General features: G+C 39.0%; 1 protein-coding gene across 1 annotated transcript in view; it reads right to left on the bottom strand.

Annotated features, from left to right (window-relative positions):
- The window catches only part of LOC136857981 (3'-5' RNA helicase YTHDC2), a 587,467-nt gene that overhangs the window by 231,291 nt on the left and 336,067 nt on the right, over positions 1 to 20,109 (bottom strand). The window contains exon 22 of the mRNA XM_067137136.2: positions 9,964 to 10,090. Coding sequence (XP_066993237.2) covers positions 9,964 to 10,090 — 127 coding nt within the window. The remainder of the gene's footprint in view (positions 1 to 9,963; positions 10,091 to 20,109) is intronic.

Below are 20,109 nucleotides of genomic sequence, written 5' to 3'. Positions count from 1 at the left end.
TATGTGCAGTCCAAGATAGACAATCCTCTATAATTATCCAGATTACTCTTATCTCCTTTTTAATGAAGAGGTAGTATTAAGGCTGTAGTCCAATGTTCTGGAAACTGCTCAGTGATCCAAATTTTTGTTAAAACCATGTGTAAGGAAATCCAAACTGTATAACTTGAATATTTCCACATCTCCACAAAAACTTGGTCTTCTCTGCATGCCTTACAATTTTTAAGTTATTTTAGTGCTTTTTCTAATTCTAAAAGTTTATTGAATGGTTTTGCAATAAGCTCAGCATTTTCACTACTGCCATGTGCCATTTTTCCATTTTCACCTTTCAACATTAATGTAGGAGGAGCATATTTCTGTAGTTGTCTTCCAAAATTTTTATAAGAGTCTCTAGAATGGGTGTTATGATAATTAACTTCAATGGAGTTTATTATATCCTTATGAAATTTTCTCTTAATTTTTCTAATATTTTGCGAGAATTTCTTACCGATATTTTTTAGGTTCATAGCATTTTCTGATTTATGGGCTTGGAACTTTAACCCTGTCTGATGTCTCGCTTTATGAATTTCATCACATTCTGTCGTTCACCAAGCATGTTTTTTACTATGGTTCAATGGAGCTAAATTTTCAAATTCTTCAAGGTCATCTGTCAGTTTTATTGTTAGCGTGACTTCCATATATTTGATGATACATTTTGATTCCCATAGGGAACCTAAAATATTTGTCCCAAATGAGTAAATTTATAATACAAAACATAGTTAGTCTGTTATTGGACATCATTCTTTATATTTGTATATTTATATATATATTTATTTGTGGAAAAAATATTTCCCCTTGTTTCCATGTATACTTTGATATGATTTTCCATATTAACATTGTAATAATGAACTGGATCCTAAATATCAGTATTCTAACTGAGCAAATTTCTTTTCTGAAGGAATATCTTCCTTGCTTGTACTAGTCTGCATCTTATATGCCGCCCAGCCTACAGAAAGGAACGCAATATCACCGAGTTATTTCGATGGGGAACGTCGATATCAGTGTACTGTGCTTGGCTGTATTGTCCTCTGCCATTGTTATTCTACTACCCAAGTAAAAGTATTCATCTACTTCTTTTAAGACTTCATATCCTAATCTAATATATCCTGCATCTCCTGACTTTGTTTGATTGCAGTCTGTTACTTTTGTTCTGGATTTATTTTTATCTTGTACTCCTTTTCCAAGACTGCGTGCATACCATTCAGCAATTTTTCCGGATCTTCTGCAGACAATGAAAAAATAAGAATAGCATTGGCAAATCTAAATAGTTTTGATAGATATTCTCTCTTTGGATTGAGAATCCCTTTCCAAATTCCTTTTTGACTGCCCTTACCACCTATTCAAAATAAACATTGAGAATGAGAAGGGATAAACTGTGGCCTTGCCTCACTCCCTTCTGGATTGCTGTTTGTACAGATTATAGACAATCCTTTCACAGTATCTTAACCCAATCACCTTCAGAAATTATAATAAAAGTGCATAATTATTTTATTTTATAACTTCCCTAACTATAGAGTTGCCATTAGGACGAAGTATACTTCATTTTTCAATACAAAACCTACTATCACTGTTTAACAGGTTATAAAAAAATACTATGTAATAAATCATATGAGCATGGAATATGAAATGTCTTTCACATACAGTAAAAAAAGGAATAAGCAAAAAGGACGTACACGATGCTACTGACTGTATAAACGGTTTCTTAAAATTAATACTGAACCGTGGATGGTAGTTACCGCTATGTTTGTCAAACATATGTTTTTTTAAACTTTTTTTTTCTAGTTGCTTTACGTCGCACCGACATAGATACGTCTTATGGCGACGATGGGACAAGGAAGGGCTAGGAGTGGGGAGGAAGCGGCCGTGGCCTTAATTAAGGTACAGCCCCAGCATTTGCCTGGTGTGAAAATGGGAAACCACGGAAAACCACTTTCAGGGCTGCCGACAGTGGGGTTCGAACCTACTATCTCCCGAATACTGGATACTGGCCGCACTTAAGCGACTGCAACTACCGAGCTCGGTTTTCTAAACCTAATGAAGTCCAAAACTGCAATAAGAATTTAGGAATTGTTTCCCGGGCTTCCACCATCAAGCCTGTGATTGATATAGTTTGCGGTCCATATTTTTCTTTATAATAGAAGATTGTAAGGTCATAAATGCTCTTCTTAAAAGAAATCATGTACACAAGTATTCATAACCTTTCACCAGAGGATCGAGAAGGCAGTGACTGATGATGTTCGCGAGTAATTACCTTGCTCAAGTTTTGCTATGTAATAGAGGTTCGTAATCGTTACATTAGTGTAAGAGTGATCAGAAGAAAATATTTAGATCACCTACTACATTCTTGTACGTAAAATACCTGGCATTATTTCCATGGTCTTTGTGAGAAGTGAAGAACTATACAGATAACCTAAAAGCCTTTGTTGACGCACTCAAAATGGCCACCTCTGTTGATAGAGGTCGGCATCTATCGAATTCAATGAATGAAAAAAACCAATGATATTTTTCCTCAACAGACACCAAGTAAGCCAACAAATAATAATAACAACACAGTAAATAACCCTCCACGTCCTAACAGTGCATCAGGTAACCAAATGACAACCATCACAAGTAGGCCTAGTAACAAACTTAATTCAAGGTTAAGCTATTCTGCTGCAATACAGTCGTACCCCTCCAAAGAACAAGCTATTGTAATCGAATCTCATGACGGGATCAGTATCAAGGATTATGTGCTAGCTATAGGTAAACTTACAACCGCTAGCAACATTCGGTTTGTTTCACGTATATCGAACGGAAGGATATGCATCTTTCTCTCTAGTAAGAAAAATGTCGAAGATCTGATATTGACAAACCCTAAGATCTTAATAAACAATGTATCACTGGAAATAAGACCCCTTCTAACAAAAAAACAGGCGTATTATATTACCCAACGTCTGTCCTGTGATCCCAAACTATGTTATTGAAGAGGAATTGTTAAAACTCGGTGTGAAAATCATGTCTAGGATTACCCCAATCAGAGCAGGTTTGTCAATTCCAGGATTCTCCCACATTTTAAGCTTTCGAAGACAAATGTACATTCAAAATGAAGACTTTGATAAACTCCCCAAATCCCTTTATCTCAAATACGATGGTACAAACTACTGGATTTACCTATCATCCGACTCACCCACTTGTTTTCTTTGCCATACCGAAGGACATCTGGCCAAAGATTGTCCTAACAATGTATTACTTCCAAAAGATGAATCCTCTTTGCATAATTTTCCTCAGCTCCAAGAGATTTCACAAAAGTCACAGGTCGAAAACCCCAAAACAGACATCGGTACTTCTAGCTCACTCCCAAAAGATAGGCCTACTCAAGAAGCCACTTCAATGACCAACCCTGACTTAGCACTTAGCCAAGTCTGTAACGATCCTCCCTAAGTCTGTAAACGATCCTCCCTCCTCCAGAATTCAAATTGACAGAGAAATTGCAGCACCTATGGAAACACACGCCACCCCTACAACAGTGAATTTTCCTGGATGTAAAAGGCCAATTTCACTAGCTAGCAGTGAAACAACTAATCCAAATCCTCCTGATAGCAACAAATCCATACTGGCCTCTCCTGAACAAATCGAAAACCGTAAGACAAATCACGCTTCCAAGAAACCCAAGACAGACACGCAAAAATCAATAAGGGATATGCTCCTGCCAGTAAAACAAGTTCTGGAAGCCGACCCATCAATATTCTATGTATCTGCAATGTTTATATTCCAAACAGTTATTTGTTTCAAGGTGACGATCTACGAAACCTTGTCCACCAACTACCTAAACCATTCATCCTAGTAGGCGACTTCAACAGCCACAACACGTTATGGGGTAGCCATAGTTTTGATGCAAGAGGAAAAGAGATAGAAAAGAAACTTGATGAATTTGACTTAATTCTAATGAACTCTACTGCTCCAACTCGCTTTGACATAGCCCACAGCACCTGTAGTAGTATAGACCTAACCATCTGCATACCGGATGTAGCAACCCTTTTCAACTGGTCTGTTTATTCAACACTCCAAGGAAATAGTGACCACTTCCCGATACTAATCAATAATGAAAATTCTGTCAGCTCCTCATTTATTAACAACACTAAATGGAACTGAAATAAGGCAGATTGGACGAAATCTAGGCAGACAGTCAATAATCACTTAAAAGACTCAACCCCTCCAAATGATTTCCCTTCTAAGCACATAAATACCATTGTTCATGATTTCACAGAAGTTCTTGTTAAATCTGCGGACATGAGTGTTCCAAAAGTAATCTCAAATTCCTTTAAGAAAACAGTACCTTGGTGAAATGACACTTGTAAGGAGGCTATTAAGAATAAGAATCACACTTTCTACCTCTACAAAAGAAAACCCACACCTGAAAATAAAGCCCACTTTCAGAAATATAGAGCAATCGCTCGAAAAGAAATTAAACTCAGCAAAAAGAATTCATGGCTATCATTTGTCTCCTCGCTTAGTTCCCAAACCCCACAAAAGGGAATGTGGAATAAACTTCAAAGAATAAATGGCAAATATAATCACTTCTGCATTACTTCCCTCAGAAACTCGGTTGATGGAACCTTCATAAACAAACCTCAAAACGTCGCTGATAAATTAGCTGACACATTTGCCGAGATCTCTAGTGACAAAAATTATGATCCCGAATTTCTCCATACAAAGAAATCCAGTGAATCCGTTGATCTAAGAAAAGCCTCCTCTGGCCCCAACTATAATCTAAACGATGCTTTTCAACTACAGGAAATAATTACTGAACTTGATAAATGTGGCAAATCTAGTCCTGGCCCAGATACGGTCCCTTATAAATTTCTAAAACAGCTTCCACTACGTGCAATAAATTATCTTCTGGCCATTTTCAACCACATATGGAGCTCTAAGACATTTCCTGATCAATGGCAAAATGCCATTGTAGTTCCAATACCCAAACCAGGGAAAGACAACACAATTGCAGAAAATTATCGCCCTATTGCTTTAACTAATGCGATGTGTAAACTCATGGAGAAAATAGTCAACAAAAGATTACGCTGGTATCTCGAGCACATAAATTTCTTCAGTAATGTGCAAAACGGATTCCGCAAAGCACACGCCACAACAGACACTTTGATAAGTCTGGAATCTGAAATACAGGAAGCGTTCCTCAATAACCAACACCTAATAGCAGTCAGTTTAGATATTAATAAGTCATATGACATGGTATGGAAAGACAATGTAATCAAAGTACTAATGACACATAATATATCTGGAAATATCCTATTTCATTTTTAATTTTCTCCAAATGCGCCGAATTCAAGTTAAAATAGAATGCTGTCAAAGGAAGTAGTAATCAACAATGGAGTCCCACAAGGATCAGTTATCAGTGTAACACTTTCTTGTGGCAATTAATGGTATCGTCTCTAACATCCACTCACCAGTTAAGTGTTGCCGTTTTGCTGATGATTTGATAATCTTCTGCCCAGGGAAAAACATTACGACGACTCAACTCCTATTACAAGAATCAATTGTAAATATTCAAAACTCGACTAAAACCACTGTATTCAAATTTTATAAAACTAAAACCAAATGTATTCTCTTCTCCAAAAATAAACATACCATCGCTAACCCTGAATTATATATGGAAGACCATAAAATTGAATCAGTTAAAACTATTAAAATTCTAGGACTTCTATTTGATAACAAGCTCACCTGGACCCCATACATTAAAAATCTTAAAGACGAGTGTCAAAGAAGAATGAATATAATGAAAATTCTCTCAGCAAAAAACTGGGGAGGAGACTACTATGACCTAATGAACACATACAGAGTAGGGTTGGGCACTATGTCCTTGTTTCGGCACACTGTGCCGGTGCACAGTTATGTTCCGCTATTCCATTCTCAAGCGAGCCAGAGACACTGACTCGCTGTCCCGTCAGAAACGCCACTATGCACTGCCCTTCGCCTACTAGCTGAACTGTGCAGCGGGCGCACGGGACGCGGGACTAACTGCACAGTGTAGAGAGACTTTGAGAGGCAACATTACATGCTCCGCGCCAGTGGGAACTGGGAATGTGCCTGTACGGAACGTGCTGTGTGGTGTGTGCCTGTGTGTAGTTATGGCCATGGTCCAGCATAAAGCTGCAGGGAACGTGAACGAACAGTCGGAACACTGAAATTTGCGCCCAATAATCACGTTTAGAGGCTGCTTTTAGGTTAAGATTTTTCCGGTCAATATAAAATACACGTAATAGGTTACAATGGCAGTGCAGGTGTTTAAAAGTAACCAATTCAAGAATATTTTCACCAGTTGAACGTATTGGCCTGTATTGTAAGTAGTGAGTAATTAATATCTCGAAAATTTCCCTCAACACTTTCTCGGGTATCGACGTTAAAAATTAATTTGGACTTTAAGGAAACTTTTAAGCCCAAGAAAAATATGGGTTATCGCTTTGGAATTATAGATATAACTGGATGAAAAAATGTTGACACTCCAGCACAGGGCGGCACACAGCTGGTATCGACAGGCAGACATAGCCAGGGCCAACTAATCTATCTAGTGCGGCCTTGGCACAGCACGTTCGGTTCAGGCACATTCCAGCTGAAGCGGAGCATGTCCTGTTGCCTCTCGAAGTTCTCTCTAGGACGCAGTTACAGTCCTTTGTCCCGTGTCCCGGCACTCTGTACCGAAACACTCCTCCTCAAGCTCCTAATGTTGCGGAATAAGTGAATGTTCCGGTCTGCCCAACCCTAATACAGAGCCACAATCGGAGCCAAACTGGATTATGGCAGTATAGTATATTGTTCTGCCAGACCATCTACTCTTAAGATCCTTGATACCATCCAATCTTCAGCTCTTCGAATTGCCCTAGGAGCCCACCACACCAGCCCCATAGCTAGTATAGAGATTGAAGCCAACGAACCACCACTTGAAATCAGACGTAAACAGCTGAGTTTGACATATGCACTCAAGATAGCTGGTACAAGTAACCAACACTTGAAAAAACACCTACTTTCAAAGAGACATAAAGGAAAACTAACTGGATCTCAACCCAAACCCTTTAACATCAGGATATCCAATCTTCTCAAAGAAATAAACCTCAGCCTTCCTCCCATTTTATTTCCACACAACTCACTAGATACCCCTCCATGGAAAGCTCATTTGCCTCCAGTTAACTGGGAACTGAACAACAATCTTAAAGCTCAAACTGACACAGCAAAATCCCAACAGTTATTTAATGAAATTTGTAATAGATACTCATCATATAGTGCAATTTATACTGATGGATCAAAATTCGATGCGAGAAATGTTGTGCAGTGAAATATAAAGACTATAGTAAGCTATACAGATTACCAGATCTTTTCACAGTTTTTACAAGTGAACTGTATGCTCTTAAACAGGCCATGATTCATATTTGAAAAGCAAGCTACAATAACTCATTCATAATATTCTCTGATTCCAAAAGTGCATTAACTTCAATACAAAATCCATCAACAACACACCTCCTTGTTAAAGAAATTCAAATGCTGTACCACAAGATCAAGATTGCAGGAAAAAGTGTTATTTTTATGTGGATACGATCTCACAGAGGAATACCAGGCAATGAATCAGCTGATCAAGCAGCAAAAGAAGCTACTAGTCTTCCAATCAATGACCGTCAAATTGCCACGCTACATTCTATTCAGGGCAAATATTTCATGTTCCCTATGGGAATCAACATTCTAATATCATCGCTTATATCAAAATCAAACTACACGAACAATGGAAAATGAACTGGCTTAAAACTTCCACTAGCAACCTCCAAAAAATTAAAATTATATCTACGAGAACATATCCTCTCCAAAACCTCACCAGACATGAACAAGTCTTAATCTCCCGACTAAGGATAGGACATACGAAGATCACCCACAACTATCTCCTAGAAAAGAAACAACCTCCCACCTGCAGCAAATGTAACTGCTCTCTCACTGTCAAGCATATCATCTCAGAATGTCAACTGTATGACCATTGGCGCCAACACCACAACATACAAAAGGAAATGGAACTGACACTGTCTTCTCCGTCATCAAGTCATCAACTTCCTCAAAGACACTGGCTTGCACTCCAAAATCTAATTACATTACACTTATTTATTTCTTTCTTTTTTAGCAGGGGACGCCCTAACCTTTTCCGAGGCACCATACCTGCTTTGTCCATATAGGCTATTGTTACGATGGGCTCGCCACACCCAAAGGCATTTTATACCTACTGCCAGGTTCAAAATTAGGCCGCCCCTAACATGGAGACAGACGCCTTTCGTAGCCGCTCCTCTGGAGTACAGACGCAACGGGTTTGCCCCTTTCGCCATCTCCGCCGTACCGAAGTCCACCTTCTCCGCCGTAGATGCCGTTGAGGTCTTCACTCGTAACCCTGAGCTGGGACCCATACCAGATGTTACACACCGGGTCAGTGTGCTCTGGGACTCACATAGGCAGGGGAGCCACTCCCTGGGTAGGGCTGCCTCCGAAGAGGCATAGTATAAGAAATATGTTACGGGACAAAGATGTGCCAATGGAAGCAAAGAGAACTATGTACAAGATGTATTACGTACCCATAACAACTTACGGAGCAGAAACTTGGACAATGACAAAGAAGGATGAGAGTCGAATACAGGCAGCCGAAATGAAATTCTTGAGGAGTATGATACAGAAGAGTAGAAGAGACAAAATAAGGAATGAGAAAATCCGGGAAGAAATTGGAGTGGAAAAAATGAATGATAGAATAGAGAAGAGCCGACTAAGATGGTTTGGGCACATAAAGCGAATGAGCGACGAAAGAATGCCAAAAAAGGTAATGGAAATGCAAATCCAAGGAAGGAGAGGCCGTGGACGACCACGATTGAGATGGAAGGATACCATCCAACGCAGCATTATAGAAAGAAACCTGGACTGGGACACAGTGTTGAAGGAGGAGTGGTGGAAAGACCGAAGAAAGTGGAGAGGAACCATATTTGCCCCTACCCGGCTACAGCTGGATAAAGGGAAATGATGATGATGATGATTTTTTCTTTACATTTTTATAATTACAATATTATTATTATTATTACTATTATTCTGTAATCATATGTAAGAGTCGCAATAAGACCTTGGAGTTAAATCGACTATAAAAAAAATAAAAAGAAAACTTTCACCATGGAAATACACTGTTTATTTTTGCCTTTAAACTCTTTGGGCCGCAGTCTACAAATACGCCGACTGCCGGTTTCATGAAAATAACACGGTGATGTAAATGTAATAATGAAGATAACTAAAACATGATATTACAGCAAAGAAGCTACAAAAATGATTAAGTGCACTATTCTGATGAAAACTGATATAGAAACAAGTTTGTAAGTGCATGATCTAAATAGTCCACGTAAATTATTTTCAATTAAGGTCAGAGCCTTGAGTGACCCCTCTAACTCCTTAGGACTAAGTTCAACCAACTTTCAGTGCAACCTGCATATCAATATTTGATGGCATAACCCTTGTTATGGCCAATCTTATCCCTTTATGGATTACTACAGATCATCTCTAGAACTATAAAACTGAAGTGTAACAGTTTACGCTCTCTCTCTCTCTCTCTCTCTCTCTTTTTTAAAAATTTATTTTAAAAAATTTTATTTTAGACTTTCCCAAATTCATGCTGCAAACTGATAATCTGGTCCTGACAACTCCTTCATACTGTGAAAGTGCATAACTGCTGATATCATGATCACAATCAAATCACCTTGGTATCAGAATCATAAATTCACGACTTTATATTTCAAAATTCCAATGTGTACTAGCGAGGATTTGAACCACAGCTGGTGGCAACATCACTTAGGTATACTGCCACAACCCTCCCCCAAATAAAGATAATCACAGATATACTGATAGGTAGAAACTGAGCAATGTTTGACTTACCTGCAGGATAATAATCAACTGTCACTGGTCGTGGACGCTGTCCTATTCCTGATGGCTGCTGAAGTCCTAAAGACTGTTCTTCAGCAGTAAGGACACTAACAACTGTCTTTACCACTGCTTCATCCACCTGAAAAATTAACAATAAATTCCAAATTTAGCACCTGCAACTGAAAAATCAGGAAAAGCCCATAAACAACAAAATCACAATAACAAAATTGTACTATACTGTATGATCAATTTCCCTTCAACAGTTACCAATTTTAAGACTTACTGGCATGCTGGAATTTTTTGTTCTGAAAACAAGTTTAACAGGTCCATAAATCTACTCATATCTGAATTCACATCTTTAAGCACTAACAAATGCCAAACTAATATGCATCATGATTCAATCCAGCAAGCACCTGATTACTGAGCTACATAGTTGGTATTAACAGTACCAAGTTTCTATTCATCAAATAAGTAAAAATGAATTTCTCGTTAAGCAGAATCATTAATATCTGTTATAGATGAAACTGTCCAATTTTTGATCTTAAATAAAAGTGATCAAAACAACACTATACAATTTCCAAGTTTTAGCTGATTATATGAAGGAGAAGGATATGTGAAATTAGGATCAATAGTTGTTAGCTCAATAAGAAGTTTTAGTGAAGTAGTTTCTCCATCAGCTACTGCAACTGACAGGTAGCAGGAAATTATAGTGGTTTGTTGTCTCTTGTCCGTGATGTCAATAGGGAAAAAACTTGAGTGTCGAGTTGGGAATACAAAATTGGAACAGATAGATTATTTTGAGTACTTACGATGTGTATTTGCCAGTTGGAGGAATCAAGGTGCAGCAAAGCTAATGCAGGAAGCTTCCTGTTGCGATCAGTGGTATTCTATAAAGGAGAGTTTACTCGACACTAGGTTTTCCGGCTAACTTTTATAACTGTGTAGCTTTTACTTAATGCACATGGATGATTTGCAGTTGCAACAGTGAGTTACAACACTAGCAACTTTCTGTTACTTCCAACAAAACAAAACTAGTAATTTCAAGGTTATGAGCATTTTGATCCATTACTTTGTTAGTGTTGTTCGTGTTTAGTGTTACCAGGCCTAGTGATGTATGGTATATAAGGGGCATGGACAGAGTCAGAAATTGAGTGATCACTGTGAAGAACACTGATATGTCCTCAAGAGAGGCAGTATTACCAGCACCTGACAGAGTTTGAAAGGGGCCTCATTGTGGGTCTCTATTTGGCCAGGTAATCAAATCATGCTATACCCAGATTTGTGGAGCAATTGAATGCGCCAGTGGCCTGATATTGGACAGCATGAGAACGTGATGGCAGGTATACTCAGTGTCAAGGTTCCAGTTGACCACATCTCACCACCACAAGGGAGGATCACCGTATTGAGCACCAAAACATCATAACCCTTTCACATATGCGCTTGCCATACAAGAACAAGTTTTTTTTTTTCTTCTTCCAATCTGCTTTGGGCTGCACTAACACAGATAGATCTTATGGTGATGATGGGATAGGAAATGGCTAGAAGCAGGAAGGAAGCGGCTGTGGTATTAATTAAGGTACAGACCCAGCATTTGCCCGGTGTGAAAATGGGAAACCATGGAAAACAATCTTCTGGGCTGCTGACAATCGGATTCGAACCCACTATCTATAGAATGCAAGCTGATAGCTACCGAGAATGAGTAATGGACTTCTGGCAACATTCTGTGTCATTTTGCACCATTGGTCAGAGACTAGCAGCAGCCGAACAAGGGAATTACCATCCCATTCATAGGCTGCTGTTAACCCCATAACACAATCAGTCGTGTTTGGAGTGTTGCTGTAACCGGGAAGTATGGACTACTGATGAATGACGTCGCATTGTATTCAGTGATGAATTGCAATTGTGCACTATCCCGGATGAGCATCGCCTGCAAGCAGGGCGGCGACCTGGTGAGAGGTCCCATTCTTCCAATGCTTAGGACACAGCGGTGTTATTTCTGGTGTCATGGTGTAGGGAACCATTAGGTATAACTTCAGGTCACTGCTGGTAGTGATCGAGGGATCTCTGACGGCACAATGGTACGTCACGGACATAAGGGTCGTAAGATTTCATTTGAAAAATTGAAATTCCACATGCATTAGCCCAATTCAAAGTGCAGCCACCTTGGTGAGAAGCTAGTGACAATGCCACTTGGCTATCATGCTCCCCATCTGTGCAATTATTGTCCAGTGTGAGTTAGTAAATTTACGTCAGAACAAACTGGTCTTAAAGGTCCATAGATAGGAAGGTGAAGACTGAGTCCCAACCTAGTTCAACATGCTGCCTTGCCAGCCGGCTCCGTCAAGCCTTCCTTGCAGATACTGTCTATCAGTCGTAATAAATAAACTTCCTGTCTACTACCCAGTGACACTTTGGTTGCATCTGCTCTACTTCCATCAGCAGTTATTTCTGCTTTTCTATATTGGTCTTGTGTCTTATTTTTTAACTCCCCTGCTTCTTTCTTCATAACATATTATGAGAGAGGTTGTCATCTATGTTTATAATTTTATGAGTGACTGTATCAGTGGCATATGGGTGTGTGTGTGTGTGTGTGTGTGTGTGTGTGTGTGTGTGTGTGTGTGTGTGTGTGTGTGTGTGTGTGTGTGTGTGTGTGTGTAAATATCTCAAACAAGCAAAAAAATCATGTTATTGGTTTTATATTCTATTATTTTTAGTCTTCAGACATGGAGAACTGCGAGAAGTTTCTCCTGCAGGAGTCCCCTTACACACATCTATAACAGGAGGCTGAGCACCTCCGATTACTATCAGACTGAACCAGGATCAAACCTGACAACTTATGCTCTACTATCTGAACAACTAAGCCTGGAAATGTAATATTAGTCAAATTTCTTTGTTAATTTCTCACATTCAAAGTAACACCTACAAACAGAAATAATAATCATTTGATATCATTTTCAGGTTGGTGTATGCTTCATGATGAATAATTAAAGATCAATTGAAATCCTGAGTTTTAACAGTATTTTGAATTGGGGCATTATATTACAACATATTACATACATACATACATACATACATACAAACATACATTATCATTATAGACTGTTATGCCTTTCAGCGTTCAGTCTGCAAGCCCCTGAGAATTTAATAAACGTCGCCATAATCCTCGATTTGCAACTAGTGTTGTGGCCTCATTTAGTTCTATACCTCTTATCTTTAAATCATTAGAAACCGAATCTAACCATCATCGTCTTGGCCTCCGTCCATAACAGAGTCCATTATTCTCCTAGGTAACCTATCCTCCTCCATTCGCCCCACATGACCCCACCACCGAAGCCGGTTTATGCGCACAGCTTCATCCATCGAGTACCCTCCTGCCATTGTTCCCACATATTTGTACCAGCAATCATTCTTGCTACTTTCATGTCTGTTACTTCTAACTTATGAATAAGATATCCTGAGTCCATCCAGCTTTCGCTCCCGTAAAGCAAAGTTGGTCTGAAAACAGACTGATGTAAAGATAGTTTCGCCTGGGAGCTGACTTCCTTCTTACATAATACTGTTGATCACAACTGCGAGCTCACTGCATTTGCTTTACTACACCTTGATTCAATCTCTCCTACTATATTACCATCCTGGGAGAACACACAACCTAAATACTTGAAATTATCGACCTGTTCTAGCTTTGTATCACCAATCTGACATTCGATTCTGTTGAATTTCTTACCTACTGCCATTAATTTAGTCTTCGAGAGGCTAATTTTCATACCATACTCATTGCACCTATTTTCGAGTTCCAAGATATTAGACTGCAGGCTTTCGGCACAGTCTGCCATTAAGACCAAGTCGTCAGCTTAGGCCAAACTGCTTACTACATTTCCACCTAACTGAATGCCTCCCTGCCATTTTATACCTTTCAGCAGATGATCCATGTAAACTATAAACAGCAAAGGTGAAAGATTACAGCCTTGTCTAACTCCTGTAAGTACCCTGAACCAAGAACTCATTCTACCATCAATTCTCACTGAAGCCCAATTGTCAACATAAATGCCTTTGATTGATTTTAATAATCTACCTTTAATTCCATAGTCCCCCAGTATGGCGAACATCTTTTCCCTCGGTACCCTGTCATATGCTTTCTCTAGATCTACGAAACAAACACAACTGCCTATTCCTCTCGTAGCATTTTTCAATTACCTGGCGCATACTGAAAATCTGATCCTGACAGCCTCTCTGTGGTCTGAAACCACACTGGTTTTCATCCAACTTCCTCTCAACGACTGATCGCACCCTCCCTTCCAAGATGCCAATGAATACTTTGCCTGGTATACTAATCAATGAGATATCTCGATAGTTGTTGCAATCCTTCCTGTTCCCTTGCTTATAGATAGGTGCAATTACTGCTTTTGTCCAACCTGAAGGTACCTTACCAACACTCCACGCTAATTTTACTACTCTATGAAGCCATTTCATCCCTGCCTTCCCACTATACTTCACCATTTCAGGTCTAATTTCATCTATTCCTGCAGCCTTATGAAAATTGAGTTTATTTACTTTCCTTTCCACTTCCTCAAGCATAATTTCACCAACATCATTTTCCTCCTCCCCAAGAGCTTGGCTGTTTGCATCACCACCATGATGATTTCTTTTCACATTGAGAAGATGTTCAAAATATTCCCTCCACCTCTCCAGTGATTCCCTGGGATCTATTATGAGTTCACCTGAATTACTCAAAACACTGTTCATTTCCTTTTTCCCTCCCTTCCTAAGATTCTTTATTACTATCCAGAAAGGTTTCCCCTGCTGCTTGACCTAGCCTTTCCAGGTTATTACCAAAATCTTCCCATGACTTCTTTTTGGATTCAACAACTATTTGTTTCGCTCTGTTTCTTTCATCTACGTACCAATCCCTGTCTGCCTCAGCCCTTGTTTGGAGCCATTTCTGATAAGCCTTCTTTTTATGTTTACAGGCTGCTCTCACTTCCTCATTCCACCAAGATGTTCGCCTTTTCACATCTTTACAGACAGTTGTTCCTAGGCATTCCCTTGCTGTTTCTACTACAGCATCCCTGTATGCCACCCATTCACTTTCTATATCCTGAACCTGCTTACTGTCTACTGTTCGAAACTTCTCACTAATCATATCCATGTACTTCTGTCTAATTTCCTCGTCCTGGAGACTTTCTACCCTTATTCGTTTGCGGACAGATTTCACTTTCTCTACCCTAGGCCTAGAGATACTTAGTTCACTACAGATCAGATAGTGGTCTGTATCATCGAAAAATCCACGAAAAACTCGTACATTCCTAACAGATTTCCTGAATTCAAAGTCTGTTAAGATATAGTCTATTATGGATCTGGTACCCCTAGCCTCCCATGTGTAGCGGTGAATAGCCTTATGCTTGAAGAATGTATTCGTAACAGCTAAACCCATACTAGCACAGAAGTCCAGCAAACGCTTTCCATTCCCATTAGCTTCCATATCTTCCCCACATTTACCAATCACCTTTTCATATCCTTCAGTTCTATTCCCAACTCTTGCATTGAAATCGCCCATTAGCACTATTCTATCCTTGCTGTTCACCCTGACTACGATGTCACTCAATGCTTCATAAAACTTGTCAATTTCATCCTCATCTGCACCCTCACATGGTGAATACACGGACACAATTCTTGTCCTAATTCCTGCAACTGACAAATCTACCCACATAATTCGCTCATTTACGTGCCTAACAGAAACTATGTTGCGTGCAATGGTATTCCTGATAAAGAGCCCTACCCCAGACTCTGCCCTTCCCTTTCTAACACCTGTCAAGTACACTTTATAATCTTCTATCTCTTCCTCATTATCTCTCCTTACCCGAATATCACTTACTCCTAGCACATCCAGATGCATCCTCTTTGCTGACTCAGCCAGTTCTACCTTCTTTCTTCCATAAGCCCCATTAATATTGATAGCTCCCCATCGAAATCCTTTTCGTTTGCCAAGTTGTTTCCAAGGAGTCCCTCGCCTGTCAAATGGGAGTGGGACTCCATTACTCCCATAGGTCTGAGGCTTGCTTAAAGTGTTCTGAGCTCGGTAAATTCATGAAGCAGGATGCTACCCTACTTGCACATAGTCCAAGTGAGGATCTCTCCTCTAACGGGTTATGGACCACCGGTGAATTGTATAGTCCTAGCCACCTGAGCACAAGGAGGGCCACGACTCAGAATATGTCCGAGATGCCCACTCCCATTCTATAGCAACTGGTATCCCGACTCTGAGGACCACTTACTAGGCCACCCAGCCGTTGCCCATGGTTCACGAACTAGGACGTGACTACAGTAACCCACAAACATGAACCACTACAACATATTATTAAACCAATTTTTCTGTCTCGTGATGTATTATTTTAAATAAAAACAGACTAGAAACTATGTTTACATCAAGCCCATTTCTAAACTAGTTCTTTCTTTTCAGTCACATGTATAGATAACGTCCTTATTTAAGTGTTTATACAAACACCATTGGAAGCTTTGTCTACACCAAGTCTGTTCCTTAACTTTGAATGAGCAACGCCAAATGTAGAAAGCACGTTCTACACGAGCGGATGACGCTCTAGCTGTTAAGAGATGCATAACTTTGTCTATTACCAACTTGCCATCAACATTTCCTTGAGATTCCCACTACTGCAAAGCAGACATACACCTTACACCACTTATCTGTGAACATCGTTAGAATGCTTTTTTTTTTCCTATTGGCTTTAAATTGCACCGACACAGATAGGTCTTATGGCAATGATGGTATAGGAAAGGCCTAGAGTGGGAAGGAAGTGGCCGTGGCCTTAATTAAGGTACAGCCCCAGATTTTACCTGGTGTGAAAATGGGAAACCACGGACGGAAAACCATCTTCAGGGCTGCCGACAGTGGGATTCGAACCCACCATCTCCCGGATGCAAGTTCACAGCCGCGCACCCCTAACCGCACGGCCGACTCCCCTGGTTCGTTGGAAGGGTTGAGATTTTGCTTGATACGGTATTTCACAAGTACTGATAAAAATGAAGTTCCCGCATATTTTTTCTGGGCAAATTTAAATGCACATTCATGCTCGGATGGTTGTAAAACATATTCTCAGTAGTTCAATTCTGGGGGAATGAAAGCCAGAAAATGTGGTGCAGCCAATGGTTGATTATAACGTTTTTCAAACATCTTAGTTGTTAGTACCAGATTTCCTTAAAACTTTTATTTCCTCCAAGTCATACTTTTTTTTTCTTCCACACTTTCACTGCTTGTCCCGCAGTACAGTCACTTCTTTGCATTACATCAAGAGCCAGTGCTCTTATTATTATTATTATTATTATTATTATTATTATTATTATTATTATTATTATTATGCTATTGGTTTTAACAAATTTAAAATGCCTTCAACATTTCGCTTTATTACAAGGTCACTAACCTTTCTCTTAATGGAATTTTGAATCTTGTCCCTATTTTCTTTAAATATCTTCACAAGTGGTGGCCAGTTTTTAATGTAAGATTAAAAGGCAGTCAGACAACGTATTCCATGAAACTACTTGAAACAAGATTAATAACTGCCTTTCTTCACTCCTAAATTTTGCATTAGCAAAATGTATTATTGTGGAAGTATTTCACAATTTCAACTACATGCTTCTTTTTGAGGTGTCCTTGGTAAGATCCTGGGAGAGAAGATTCAAAATATGAGCAGAGCAGCCATATGTAATTACATGAATATCTTCCCTTTCTTAGAAAGCACTCCTCATTTTTGGCTGTTTGCAAGATAACTTTTCACACTACCCTTTAATCTGCACTTAGGTGGGTGGGTGTGTGTGTGTGTGTGTGTGTGTGTGTGTGTGTGTGTGTGTGTGCATGCGCGCGCATGTATCAACTGTGTTGAACAGATATACTGTATGTCCCCCACTTTCACTGGTCATTAACTCACAATGGGCTCATTATGTACATTTGACCATCTATCTAAGCTCATAGAAACTGGAGGATGGTTGCCTAGTTGTACTTCCTCTTAAAACAATAACCACCACCATCATACAAACTGTACTCCCAAATAAATCCTTAAAACACATATCTCTATCACTTTGATAAATGTATTCAAGATGAGATCCAGCTACTGCAAGCAGATGAAGGAGGAGTATAGCCAGGTCACAACATACTGAATTCTGAATTACCAGAAATTTGCAACCTGTTTATATAAGTCCTCCTTTTTTGTTTTTCAATAGTATGGACAACAAAGTGACTCATCTGACTTTGCTTTCTTTTTTAGAGATGGTCCCTCAATGGATAGCTGATTCATAACTAATTTTCTCTCTTGTTTTGATGCTGAACGTGTAACTATAGATCTGTTTCGTAATTTTAATCTTCACTGCAGTATCATTTTTCTCTTTATTATCTTTTGTGCTGTTACATTTCTGAATACATGATTCTAGCAACTAATCCCTGCGTTTCTAAACCAAATTACTTGAATTTAGCTTTCATGTCTTTTCCACTTGAAGTGGGATTTTTTTTTTTTTAATCTCCCCATACCAAATCAAGTCTATAGTCTGGAATACTCATTTTAAGTTCCACAAATAATTTCTAGCTACACTTTTACAAGTACAATACAATACACTCAATAAAAATGAGAAAATTACAACTTAACTGGATCTCAAATGAACTGGGAGACAAAAGTAAGCAAAAAAACTCTAGATGGAACAGCCTACCTTTTCTCAAAGCATTACAAATACAATACTTTATATGTGTAATTCAAGTTTCAATTCTCAATCAATATTCGTGCATTTATGTCAGCTGGCAGGAACAACCATGTTTACATTATTTTTGTTTGTGTGTGTGACAGTGTTCTTGCTGTGCTAGTGAATTTGCTTATTATTATGAGTTTCTTATTAATATTTAGTAATTTAGCATTATTAATTAAGCTGGTAGTCAGTCTTCATTCTGGTGTTTAGGATTTAGTTAACTGTTGTAAGTAAAATATTTCATATGCTTTTACTTTAAATTTCAAGTTCACCTCTCATAATAGTCGACCAGTGCAAAACTGATATTTACTACACTCACCACTTGGGGGTTTAACTACACAACCTCAACTATTCACAGTTCACTCAATCTTGTTATCATAAATAACTTTTCCGTGCAAGTTAGACGATAACATGTAAGATAATTAGGACTACGACTATTGTTATCGCTTTATATCCTGAGCTGTAATCACTCCGTCAGCCCACTAGTGATTTTGAACCAGCTTGTCCTACACTTGTGTTTGCATGCAACTACAACATTCCTTGTACATTGCCATGATAATTTTTATTAATCCCTGTCCAATTTCTTTTTGCACCAGACTGCCCCAAACTTTAGCCCTGGGGACATTGTCATATGCCATTTCAATGTAAATGAATGTCATCACCATATCATTCCCATACTCCCATTGCTTTTCCATTAGTTGTCTCGTTATGAAAATGGGCTCTATTGTTAACCTTCCATTTCTGAAACCAAACTGATTTTCCTGCATCTGATTTTCAACCCTCAACTGTATCCTTGTTCCAGTATCCTCTCCAGTAGTTCAATACTTTCTTATTGCCTTTCTTGAAAATTGAGATGATTATTCCTTTTTGCCAATCCTCAGGGACTTCCTTATTCTCCCAGACAATCCTGAGAAATCGATATGTCCACTGCAGGCCTACAGCTCCAGCTGCCTTTATCATCTCCACTGAAGTTTTATCTATTCCAGCTGTTTTTCCATTCTTCACCTTTCTTACTGCCATTTCAATTTCATTCATTGTAATTATCCATTTCTTCATCAACTAGTTGCCTTTCCTAGTGGTTGGTCCGGTGAATGACTGTCATTAGTTCTCATGTTCAGCAACTTCTGAAAATACTCTCTCCATCTATTTCTTCTGGCTTTGTTAATATTATGCCACTTTCATCCTTCACAAATCTGGTGTTTACTTGATCTCTTTTTGTTACTTAAGATGCCATACAATAATTTCTTGCTTCCCTGCATATCATCTCTTAATTTTTGTATGAATAAGGCCCAGATTTTCCTCTTTTCTTCCCCCAATACTTTCTGGGCCAAATTCTTTGCCTCCGTGTATTTTCTTCAGTCTTAGATGTTTTCCATGCCATTTTCTTTTCTTTCACTTTAATGTTTACCCTATCAT

Source organism: Anabrus simplex, chromosome 1 (genome assembly GCF_040414725.1).
Source record: "Anabrus simplex isolate iqAnaSimp1 chromosome 1, ASM4041472v1, whole genome shotgun sequence".
Taxonomy (NCBI): Eukaryota; Metazoa; Arthropoda; class Insecta; order Orthoptera; family Tettigoniidae; genus Anabrus; species Anabrus simplex.
Note: the sequence above shows the minus strand (reverse complement) of the source record. Positions and strands in the feature narration are given on the sequence as shown.